Below are 11,122 nucleotides of genomic sequence, written 5' to 3'. Positions count from 1 at the left end.
ACATAGTTTCTCTCATACAATGTACATGTGCTAGTGTAACTGATAAGGCAGGGTTGGTGTCTGATAATAGATTAACATGTGTTGCTTTCAAACGATCACCGTCTTGGTGCTATTTCTATGCACTGTGATTGGCTTAGACCTACCAAAGAGATTTAATTACCATGTGGTTCAGTTGAATTAAGTCGTTAATGAATTAATACTCTTGTACAATTTTTATTAGGTTTGAGATTGTTATAAATAATTTCTGCCGTTTTATCAATAATATAATTTCATGCTATGACCTATTAGTTACAATAAGACCTGACATATAATATAATTTCTTAAATAATAAATAATTTCAACGATAACACATACATTTTATTTTTCTTTATTTTTTTTATTTCCTTTTTAAATATGTAAATTTTCTTGTTTGTTATTAAAAAAAAAAAAAAGAAAAGTAATCATGTCCGAAAATTTAATTGAGTATTCATTCTAGCTGGCCTAAGTTATGGCAATTTATTTATATTTGTTGAAAACCTCATTCATCACATATGTATCCATAGTAATTTCTACAATTTCCGCTGTACAGGTAAAGCATTATTTATTTATATACTTTACTTATTGTTTTATAAGTCAAGTCTGATCAGATTATAATTAATCCCAGCTTTCCTTAAATTTGTTTTTCAGCTCTAATTCTCGTAATTCAAAATGTTGGAAATATTTCTATGCAAGTTTATATAATAGTAAAATTAAATTAATAAATAAATAAATATCAAATTATCTTTGTCACGCTGGTCAAATAAATAAATAAATAATAAAATAGAATTGTAAAGCCTTATTCAAGTTATAATTTTTCTTTTTAAAAAAAAATCTCTTTTGGAAGCTTCACTTCGAGTACCTTGAATTATTTATCTTTAAACTATTATTGATGAATTTATTAAAGATCTTGTGTATTGTTGATTTTGTTAAGAAGAGCAAATTCTGTATTATTGATCTCTCCTTTAGTATTACAGTATTTATATATATTCTTTTCGTTTCTCTATTATTTAGCGGTCGTTGACTCGTAGACTCGTAGACTCGTAGACTCGTAGACTCGTAGTATCACAGGATGTCTTAGTTATGGCCATGGAAGCTGAATCCTTGCTGACCAACTCATCACAAGGAAACCAATATTTCCAGAAAAGATCTAAATTCGCCGTAAAAAGGATACTTCAAGAACTTCTTGTGCAGTGAAAAATTAATAAGTGAAAAATTTGAATAAAGTGTACGGAGGCCTCCTCACTTCAATACACCAGGTATTTACGAAACAACCAATATTAATTTATGGAAAATTCACAGGCAACTACTTCGCAAAAATAAAAGGGACAGGATAATAAATAAATTTGTAATTACTTGATTTAAATTTTGTTTATTTTTTGGAAATTCTATTTATTTGATCTATTATGTATATTAAATTGCAAACATGATTACAATCTTATTGTTGATTATTGAATATGCCTAACAATCATCAATGACAAGTAATGAATGGGGTAAATCTTGAATTGTTGAGCTGTCATATCATTCAATTATAAATGTTGCTACTTAGAAGGGGTTGGAAATTAAATAAATGGAATATTTTAGTTAATATATTGAACTATATATTCAATTTATTGATTTAAATATTCGGAGGATTATTTCCTTCCCCATCTCAAAGATTAATTTCAACTGCGGTAAACTGAGGTAACATTTCAACTGCGCCTTACTCTGCGAGGTTTGCTTGCAAACTCTTTCATTGATTTATCAATAATATTGAATGATGTGTGACGGTCTCGGCTGTTCTTATCCTTTCTTCTTTCATTGATGGTGGGGAGGATTCAGGTTAAAATTAAAATACAAAATCAAATATTATTCATCATAAATGATCTCGAATTATAAGTATTATATAATCATATTAATAATTTATTTAAGAAAATGATAATATGGGTTCACCGAATAAAGTAGCATCTATGGAATCTAAAATAATTAATTATTGGGATGTTAAAAAATCAGTTGAAGAGTGCTTCAATTTCAATTTGATTCCTATTAGAAAATTCAATCCTAATTTTGTTACTAAAGAGAATTTACTTTTCGAACTTGAAACATTGGGAGTACCTACAGATACAGTTATTGACAATGATGTAGACACTTTAAGGGGAAAGTATCGAGCATTAGTTAGCAATCCAGACCCAAAAATTGCACGAATTATTTACGATGATGAGTCTAGTAAAATTGCTATAAAAAAAATCCTTGATTTATTGACAGGGGAAGATGAATACTTGGAGAAAATTCTTTCTATGAGTATTCCTGATAAAAAGGTAAACATTCATAAAGCGTTATCCATTTTTCTACATATTCTCAATCGAATTGTTCAATTATTAACTTATGCTAAAGAAGCAAATGACCAAAATCTAATTAAGGGTATTGATGAGTCTATTGTATTAGCTCAGGCTACTTTTACTAAATTGATCGACTTGTGTGAATGCTTTAGTAGATCTAGTTCGCCTCATTTTGAAAAACAAAGCAGTCTTAGTACACCTGATTCAAAAATGAATAATCCCACACACGATTCGAATACTAAACTTCATACTAATACAGTAAATCGCTTTATTGCGCCAATTCCTAGTACAAGTAATATGGAACAAAATGTTACTCAGTATTCACAAACAAATGTTACCAATCCTGATATTCAAGTTACTGATTTTGAAAATATAAATAATAGTAATACTGTCTCTATGGTAGAACAGGTACATGCTACAATAAATGAAAACTTGGGTAGGACTGTATTCGGTAGTGATTTCAATACTAATAGGGTAAACCTTGCAGCCAACTTGTCTTCACCTTTATTTGGTAATTTGTATAATAAATTATCAAATCCTATCGAAGGTCTGATGAAGGAACTTCCGAATACTGACGGATTGAATGTTGATAGTTTGTTGAAATTCATTGAAATATGTTTGAAAATAAAAGAACGATCGAACTTATTAGATCAGCAACTTTTCCATATCATTCACTCTTCTGTTGTAGGGCCTCTCGCCGATCGATTGAATTTAGCTATGAGTACAAATAAGAGTTTTGATGAATTTCATAAGGATATTCTGCAACATTTTATTCCGTCTAGATTGATTTCAATCATTGAAAGAGACCACTATTATCGTTTACAAAGGGCTGGTGAACCCTTGTCTGCTTACATTGTGTCAATCAAAGACGCTAATAAACTACTAAGATTAGAAAAATCTGAGGAAGACGTAGTCAATAATATTTGCTCAGGGTTGAATCCAGAGGAAAGAAATAGACTAGTTTTCCAATCCAAACCAACTAGTTTTAATGACTTAACTTCCATCTCAGTAGTATCTCAAAATATTCAATATGGGGATTTAGAAAGAAATAAATACAATTTTAATACTAATAAAAATAATCAAAAATCTCCAATGAATGTTGAATTAGCTCAAAGACGTTGTTACAAATGCAACAAAGTAGGTCATCTAGCTCAGTCATGTAGATCCAACATGAATAATTCAAATTTCAGAGGTACAAGCAGTAATTCGAGAAATCATAATCAGAATCACCAAAGATCTAATAATAATTTCACTAGAGATCTATCTAAAATACGTTGCTTTAAATGTAATGAAAGTGGACATTATGCAAACTCTTGTGAAAATAAAAAAGCATGACTAGCTGGGAAACAGTATAAAAAGAAAATATACAGTAAAAGAAAATTTCAAAACACCAAATACAATCAAAAATTCAATAAAGAAAACGGAATTAATACCTTGAAATGTAGTGATACTTTTTCTAATGGTAAGAAGAAATCAATTCAATCAAAATATACTGACAAAAATCAGAAAATGAAAAATAAAATAAAAAGAAAAAAGCAAAAGAAATTTAATCAGTTAAAGACTAGAGCTTTGATTAATAAAATCACTCCTTTAATAGTATGTGAGTTAGGAAATAACTGTGTCAGTTCTATTGCATTGATTGATTCTGGTTCTGATTATAGTATCATTTCAAGGAAAGTTTTTACTGAAATATTACGGGATAATGGTAATCTGCTTATTCAAGAGGATATTCAGCATTGTGTTACTGCGAATAAAAGTAAATTACTGTTGAAAGAGTCAGTTCTATTAAAAATAAAAATTGAAAACTTCAGTTGGAAATTTCGTTTCTTTGTTCATGATGATTTGTCAATTCCTATTGTTTTAGGTTGTGATTTTATTCATTATTCCAAATTAGTTCCTGATTTATTCAATAATAGGTATTTCTTTGGATTTAAACCGCAATTCAAATTTTCTTTTGAAAAAAATCACAGGTTGGAATTACTAAAGAAAATGAATAGAATTGGTACTGATGTGGAATTGGACGATTTAAGCTCTTCGCAGAAAGTAGAATTAAACAAAGTATTAAATCAATTTGATGATGTTCTTACCCATAAACTAGGTAAATCGAACGTAATAGAATATGAAATTCGTCTGATAGACAATCAGCCCGTAAGGAAAGCTCCTTATCAGTTAAATCCGATAAGAATGGAAATCTTAAATAAAAAAATTCAAAAAATGTTAGATGATGGAATTATTGAGAAATCAACTTCTAATTATTCCAGCCCTTGTTTCTTAGTTCCTAAGAAAGATGGTGGCCATCGTGTGGTAGTAGATTATAGAGCATTAAATAAAAAAATTGCATTAGATGCTACACCTTTGCCAAACATTGAGAGTACATTCCATTGGTTTAACGGTGCTAAGTTCTTTACTGTTCTTGATCTTACTGAAAGCTATTATCAATTGAAATTATCTCCATCTTCTAAGCACTTGACTACTTTTGCAACTCCAACTCAAACTTACTGTTATACTCGTGTACCGTTTGGTTTATCAATAGGTGCTCAAGCCTTATCTACTGCTTTGAATATTTTATTTGAAGGGATAAAATTCAAATTTGTAATAAATTATTTGGATGATATTGTGATTTATTCTGAAGATTTTGAGTCACATCTTGAGCACATTAAGATAGTGTTGTCCAAACTTAAACAAGGTGGGTTTACTGTAAAAAAGGAGAAAGCTAAATTTGCAAAAAAACAAATCTCCTTTCTAGGTAATTTAGTAAGTGAACATGGTATTACTATTGATCCAGCTCGGACAAATTCAATTCGTAATTACCCTAGACCAAAAAATGTCAAGGCTATCTCCAGATTCATAGGAATGGTAGGATATTTTCACAAATTCATTGAAAATTACGCTGAAATCGCCTCACCCCTCAACGAACTAAGAAAGAAGGATAAAAAATTATTTGGGAAGATGTTCACGAGAAAGCTTTTCAGAAATTGAAAAATGCAATTATGAACCCTCCTGTCTTAATAACAGCTGATTTTAATAAACAGTTTGTGTTGCAAACTGATGGGAGCTCCTTATCAATTTCTGCGGTCCTTTCTCAATATGTTGATGGCATCCTAAAGCCTATTAGTTTTGCTTCCAAAAAGCTCACTCAACAAGAATGCAAATATTCTACATATGAGATCGAATGCTATGCAGCAATTTTTGGCATGGAAAGATTTAAACTGTACTTACAACACACTAAATTCTTGTTGTTAACAGATAATAGTGCCTTAGCATGGATTTTAAAACAAGACAAGCAAATTGGTAGACTTAGTCGTTGGATACTTAGGCTTTTATCATTTCAGTTCACAACACAGCATGTAGCGGGAAAAGATAATTGCATAGCTGATGCTTTATCCAGAATGTACCATGATGACAGTGAATTGCCTGAAATTGATGTCAAAGATGAACATATAGAAGTAGAAAATAGTCTAAACTTAATAAACTCACTAAAAATTACCGATTTTCCACTAGTATTCACTGACATAAAACAACACCAAGAGAATGATCCTATTTTAGCGGATATAATAGAAAAGATTAATAATAATATTGATCAGTTTCCTTATAGTTTGTCTAAAGGAGTATTAGTGATAAAACTAAGAAACCAGGAAAAACAAAAAATAGTCATACCCAAACTTCTTGTTCCTTTAATCTTCAAATATTATCATGAAAGTATGATTGGTGCTCATTTAGGTATTGCTAAAACTATTTCAAAAATTCAAGAGAATTTCCACTGGGTTGATTTGAGGAAAGATATAATTTATTTAGTTAAATCTTGTACTCTTTGTGCAAAAAGTAAACCAGCTCAGGCTACCAATTACGGTTTTTTATCATCAAAAATACAGGAAAAACCTCTTGAGATGATACATATTGACTTAGTTGGTCCATTAGTACGCACATCACAGAATAACTGTTTTATTTTTAGTGCAATTGACGTTTTCAGTAAATTCTGTTGGTTAAAATGTTTGAGAAAAGCTAATTCTGAATCAGTAATTAGAGCATTGAAAGGTATTTTTGCGAATTTCTCTACTCCTAAACAAATTATTAGTGATAATGCATCAATTTTTAAATCAATCAAGTTTAAAAATTTCTGTTTTCAATTAGGAATTCGTCATAATACGACTTCACCTTTCTATCCTAAAGCAAACATAGTTGAAAGATTACATCGTAATTTGCGTAGCTCTCTCATTGCTTTTCATGCAAACTCACAGAATAAATGGGATGATACTGTAAATGATTGGTTAGCTTTAGCTTTTAATACTGCTGAACATGATAGCATTAAGTGCACCCCTTTTTCTCTGATGTTCCGTTATAAACCTAAAGAACCTCTTTTGAATATCTGGAATATTAATGAAATTTTACCTGATACTGCCGATGAGAACACTGTAGAAATTTGGCAAAAGGCTAAAGAGCAATTGATGAAAAGTCATAATTATAGAAAAACTCGCTATGATAGGAACCGTGTCCCTATTCCTTTTGCTATAGATGACCTTGTATGGGTCCGGACACATATTCTTAGTGATAAGGCCAACCAAATTTGTACAAAATTAAGCTTCCGGTATCGTGGCCCGCTAAAAATAAAAAGATGGTTATCTGATGTTACGGCTGAATTAGTTGACCCTATTACTAATCGCTTTGTTCAAAAGGCTCATGTCTCACAATTAAAGAAATATAATTCATAATTCCTTGTTTTGGATAATGTAGCCTGGTATTCATTCTTCCTTCTTATCTTTGAAGTAAAGGGTAACGGTTTCGTCTCTGTTGTTTCTTACTGAGAGATCGGCTCATTGATACTTTCTTCCTTTGGTTATTTGTAGGAAACTCACTATTATTCTGGAACGTTTCTCTTCTGGTTAAATTGTGTTGCCTTTGGTTTAGGTGTTTCTGAAGAGTAAATAGTTGTTTTCTTTGGTGAAGCGCGCCACCTATTGAAATTTTAACTTTACTCACTTATTTAATTTCTTTATGGAATTGTGTAAAATATTGTACAAAAGAATCTATCTTAGCCTATAAATAGATAGAAATTTTATTGAGATCATATTATTAGATAGATTATTGAAATAGTTTATAGTTATAATTTTGCTTTAGTGTTAATGAATTTTGATGAATAGTGGTGAATAGCAGTGTTTCTATTTCATCAGATTGTTGTAAATAAAGTAAGGGAATAAAGTGAATCAAAAGAAGAGTTTTGATAAATGATAAAATACTTGAAAATGTATATTATTATCACTTAATTGGGTAATAGAGTAGAAAAATATTGGTTTCTGTATGTAAATAATGTCAAGTGATTTATCTTTCAAATTTTATCAAGAGTGTATGAATTTTGTTAGAATAAAAAAAAGGATCAAAGATATATATATATATAAAAAAAAGGGGTAGGCAAATGATCATTAGAGATGGAATATATTCTTTGGGACTGAGAACTGATTAATTTTCTTTTGAAATCTGAGTGTGGACGCATGTTCAGATATTTCTTTGTTTGAAAGACTTCAAGTTTTTGTTGGGAGTGGCCAATCCCTGCATTAATTTGTGGTCTAGTTTCTTCTGTTGTTAGATTCTAAATTTTTTTTTATTATTTCAATGGTTACTCAGCTATTGAGTAGGTTCCACCTCTGATCTTCATTGAATTTGTAATCAAGAGTTTTTATTTGATTTTTATTTGATGTTGAGTTTTGAATTAATAATTTTACAAATAGATGATTTATTTCTTGGAATAATTCAACTCTAAGAGTGAATATTTCTCAACTCAAATTCTTATGAAGCATTCTTCTCTGATAAATTCTATATATATGTTAATTCAACTTAAAAATTATCTTAGCTAGCTCAAATTTTTTTTTTAGAATGTAGCTTTCACACACTTGAGTGGAGGGAGTATGTAACAATTTTGGACATGATTATTTTTATCTTGTTTTTCTGTTATTTCGGTTCTAAATTCGATTGTATTATCAGCTTGTTTTTCTCAGTGAGACAAAGATGCACTTATGGGATCGAGCTGTACCCTTCGAATAATCTACTTTCTTGTTCTCTCCAGTTCTTTTTTGCTATTTTCTTTCTCCCTTTTTCTGTCCTTGTTGGTAGCTTTGAGTTTGCATTGCTCTTTCTCTCTAGTTTCTTTGTCTAATTTTGATAATTCCGTTTTGCTTACGTCACTGTCTTGTTTGCTACCCCGTCTTCAACGCTCGATGATCCATTCTGTCTCTGAATTTCGTGAGTGGAGGTTGTAAATTTAACTTTTTCCTTTGATTCCATTTTTATTTAGCTTATGCTAAATTTTTCTATTTATTACAATATGTAGTTGATCAGAGACAGATTTCATACATCACAAGTTGTGATATTATTATTTTCTTTATTTTTTTTATTTCCTTTTTAAATATGTAAATTTTCTTGTTTGTTATAAAAAAAAAAAAAAAAAAAGAAAAGTAATCATGTCCGAAAATTTAATTGAGTATTCATTCTAGCTGGCCTAAGTTATGGCAATTTATTTATATTTGTTGAAAACCTCATTCATCACATATGTATCCATAGTAATTTCTACAATTTCCGCTGTACAGGTAAAGCATTATTTATTTATATACTTTACTTATTGTTTTATAAGTCAAGTCTGATCAGATTATAATTAATCCCAGCTTTCCTTAAATTTGTTTTTCAGCTCTAATTCTCGTAATTCAAAATGTTGGAAATATTTCTATGCAAGTTTATATAATAGTAAAATTAAATTAATAAATAAATAAATATCAAATTATCTTTGTCACGCTGGTCAAATAAATAAATAAATAATTAAATAAAATTGTAAAGCCTTATTCAAGTTATAATTTTTCTTTTTAAAAAAATCTCTTTTGGAAGCTTCACTTCGAGTATCTTGAATTATTTATCTTTAAACTATTATTGATGAATTTATTAAAGATCTTGTGTATTGTTGATTTTGTTAAGAAGAGCAAATTCTGTATTATTGATCTCTCCTTTAGTATTACAGTATTTATATATATTCTTTTCGTTTCTCTATTATTTAGCGGTCGTTGACTCGTAGACTCGTAGACTCGTAGACTCGTAGACTCGTAGTATCACAGGATGTCTTAGTTATGGCCATGGAAGCTGAATCCTTGCTGACCAACTCATCACAAGGAAACCAATATTTCCAGAAAAGATCTAAATTCGCCGTAAAAAGGATACTTCAAGAACTTCTTGTGCAGTGAAAAATTAATAAGTGAAAAATTTGAATAAAGTGTACGGAGGCCTCCTCACTTCAATACACCAGGTATTTACGAAACAACCAATATTAATTTATGGAAAATTCACAGGCAACTACTTCGCAAAAATAAATGGGACAGGATAATAAATAAATTTGTAATTACTTGATTTAAATTTTGTTTATTTTTTGGAAATTCTATTTATTTGATCTATTATGTATATTAAATTGCAAACATGATTACAATCTTATTGTTGATTATTGAATATGCCTAACAATCATCAATGACAAGTAACGAATGGGATAATTCTTGAATTGTTGAGCTGCCATATCATTCAATTATAAATGTTGCTACTTAGAAGGGGTTGGAAATTAAATAAATGGAATATTTTAGTTAATATATTGAACTATATTCAATTTATTGATTTAAATATTCGGAGGATTATTTCCTTCCCCATCTCAAAGATTAATTTCAACTGCGGTAAACTGTAGTAACATTTCAATATAGACTTTCATCATTTTTTCATAGTTATTACAGGTTTCGACTCTTTGGTTTGGCTTTTTACATAAATTGGGTGAGAGTGTGATTTTACTTCGGTGACTTGACAATCGTCTACCGTTTGACTCGAGCAATTTCTTATTTGCGCTTAGTACGTTGCGTACAAACAGGGTTACACTTGAAATGGCTTTCTTCATTTGAAGTGGATTGTGTTTATTAGATGAGATGCGGCGAAGTTTAGGTTATGTTGATTATGATTAGGCTGCAGTAGAAAGATGCTAGTCTGCAAAGATGTGATTCAATGGGTAGGCTGTGACTATGAAGAAGTTTGATAGTTGATGTATTCCACGAATGCAATTTTTCAGTTAATCCGAAATTATTTTCTCCTCAAGCCCCCATCTAAATTTGATTTCTGATTTGTTTCAAGGTTTCCGTTCCAATTTGCAACTATCCGTTTTACTAAACTCGGCTTAAAACGAATGTGCCGGTGGTGTAGATCGATTCTTACAAACTCGTTTCCTCTTTGTTGGCCGGTAACATGCAGTTTGATATCCTTAAATCTGACATGCCGGTGGTGTCTGTGGGTTTTTCAGATAATCTTTTTCTTTTTTGCATGCCGGTGTACAGTCTGTTTGATTTTAACCGGACATGACTGCGGTGGTTGTAGGTCCTTTCTGATACCGTCTTCCTTTTTTCTTGCATGCGTGTAAAAGATTTGATGTACGATTTCAGCCTAACATGACGGCGGTGTAGATAGGTTCTTCTTGAGACCATTTTTCCTTTCTGCATGGCGGGGAGAAATTTGATATTCAATTTTAGCCTTACATGACGGCGGTGTGAATGAACTCTATTAATGCTTCTTCTTTTCCATTGAACTGCTATTTTGCTTGTCTGTTGTTTTGATTTATAGGTTTTCAGTTTTGGTTGTGATTTTGGTTTGTTGTGGATTTTTGTTTTTCCATTGTTTGGCGAACTATCTTCATGAGTGCTGGGTTTTTCTGTTGCAGGTGCTGTCCTCGGTGGATGGGAGATACGTGCGGTCGGCGGTCCGGGCTGCTCTTCAACGTGGTGGGCAAC

At 30.7% G+C, this 11,122-nt stretch overlaps 1 protein-coding gene across 2 annotated transcripts; it reads left to right on the top strand.

Annotated features, from left to right (window-relative positions):
- Nucleotides 1–361: 361 nt before the first annotated feature.
- Nucleotides 362–9,792, top strand: LOC111059597 (putative uncharacterized protein DDB_G0286901). 2 transcript variants are annotated; one of them, XR_002606628.2, is made up of 3 exons: nucleotides 362–568; nucleotides 1,030–8,911; nucleotides 9,371–9,792. XR_002606628.2 is itself a non-coding variant. In XM_039425250.1 (2 exons), exon 2 carries the CDS (start codon nucleotides 1,938–1,940, stop codon nucleotides 3,666–3,668), a length of 1,731 nt encoding a protein of 576 aa, XP_039281184.1. In that variant the 5' UTR covers nucleotides 362–568; nucleotides 1,030–1,937; the 3' UTR covers nucleotides 3,669–9,792. The 2 variants fall into 2 exon arrangements, 1 of the variants encoding a protein (XP_039281184.1); XM_039425250.1 differs by having other exon boundaries at nucleotides 1,030–9,792.
- Nucleotides 9,793–11,122: the final 1,330 nt, after the last annotated feature.

The sequence above is a fragment of the Nilaparvata lugens genome, chromosome 3 (genome assembly GCF_014356525.2).
Source record: "Nilaparvata lugens isolate BPH chromosome 3, ASM1435652v1, whole genome shotgun sequence".
Lineage (NCBI taxonomy): Eukaryota > Metazoa > Arthropoda > Insecta > Hemiptera > Delphacidae > Nilaparvata > Nilaparvata lugens.
Note: the sequence above shows the minus strand (reverse complement) of the source record. Positions and strands in the feature narration are given on the sequence as shown.

What these genes read in the sequence shown, in the direction of transcription:
- LOC111059597 (XM_039425250.1), top strand. Translation starts at nt 1,938, where the DNA reads ATGGGTTCACCGAATAAAGTAGCATCTATGGAATCTAAAATAATTAAT.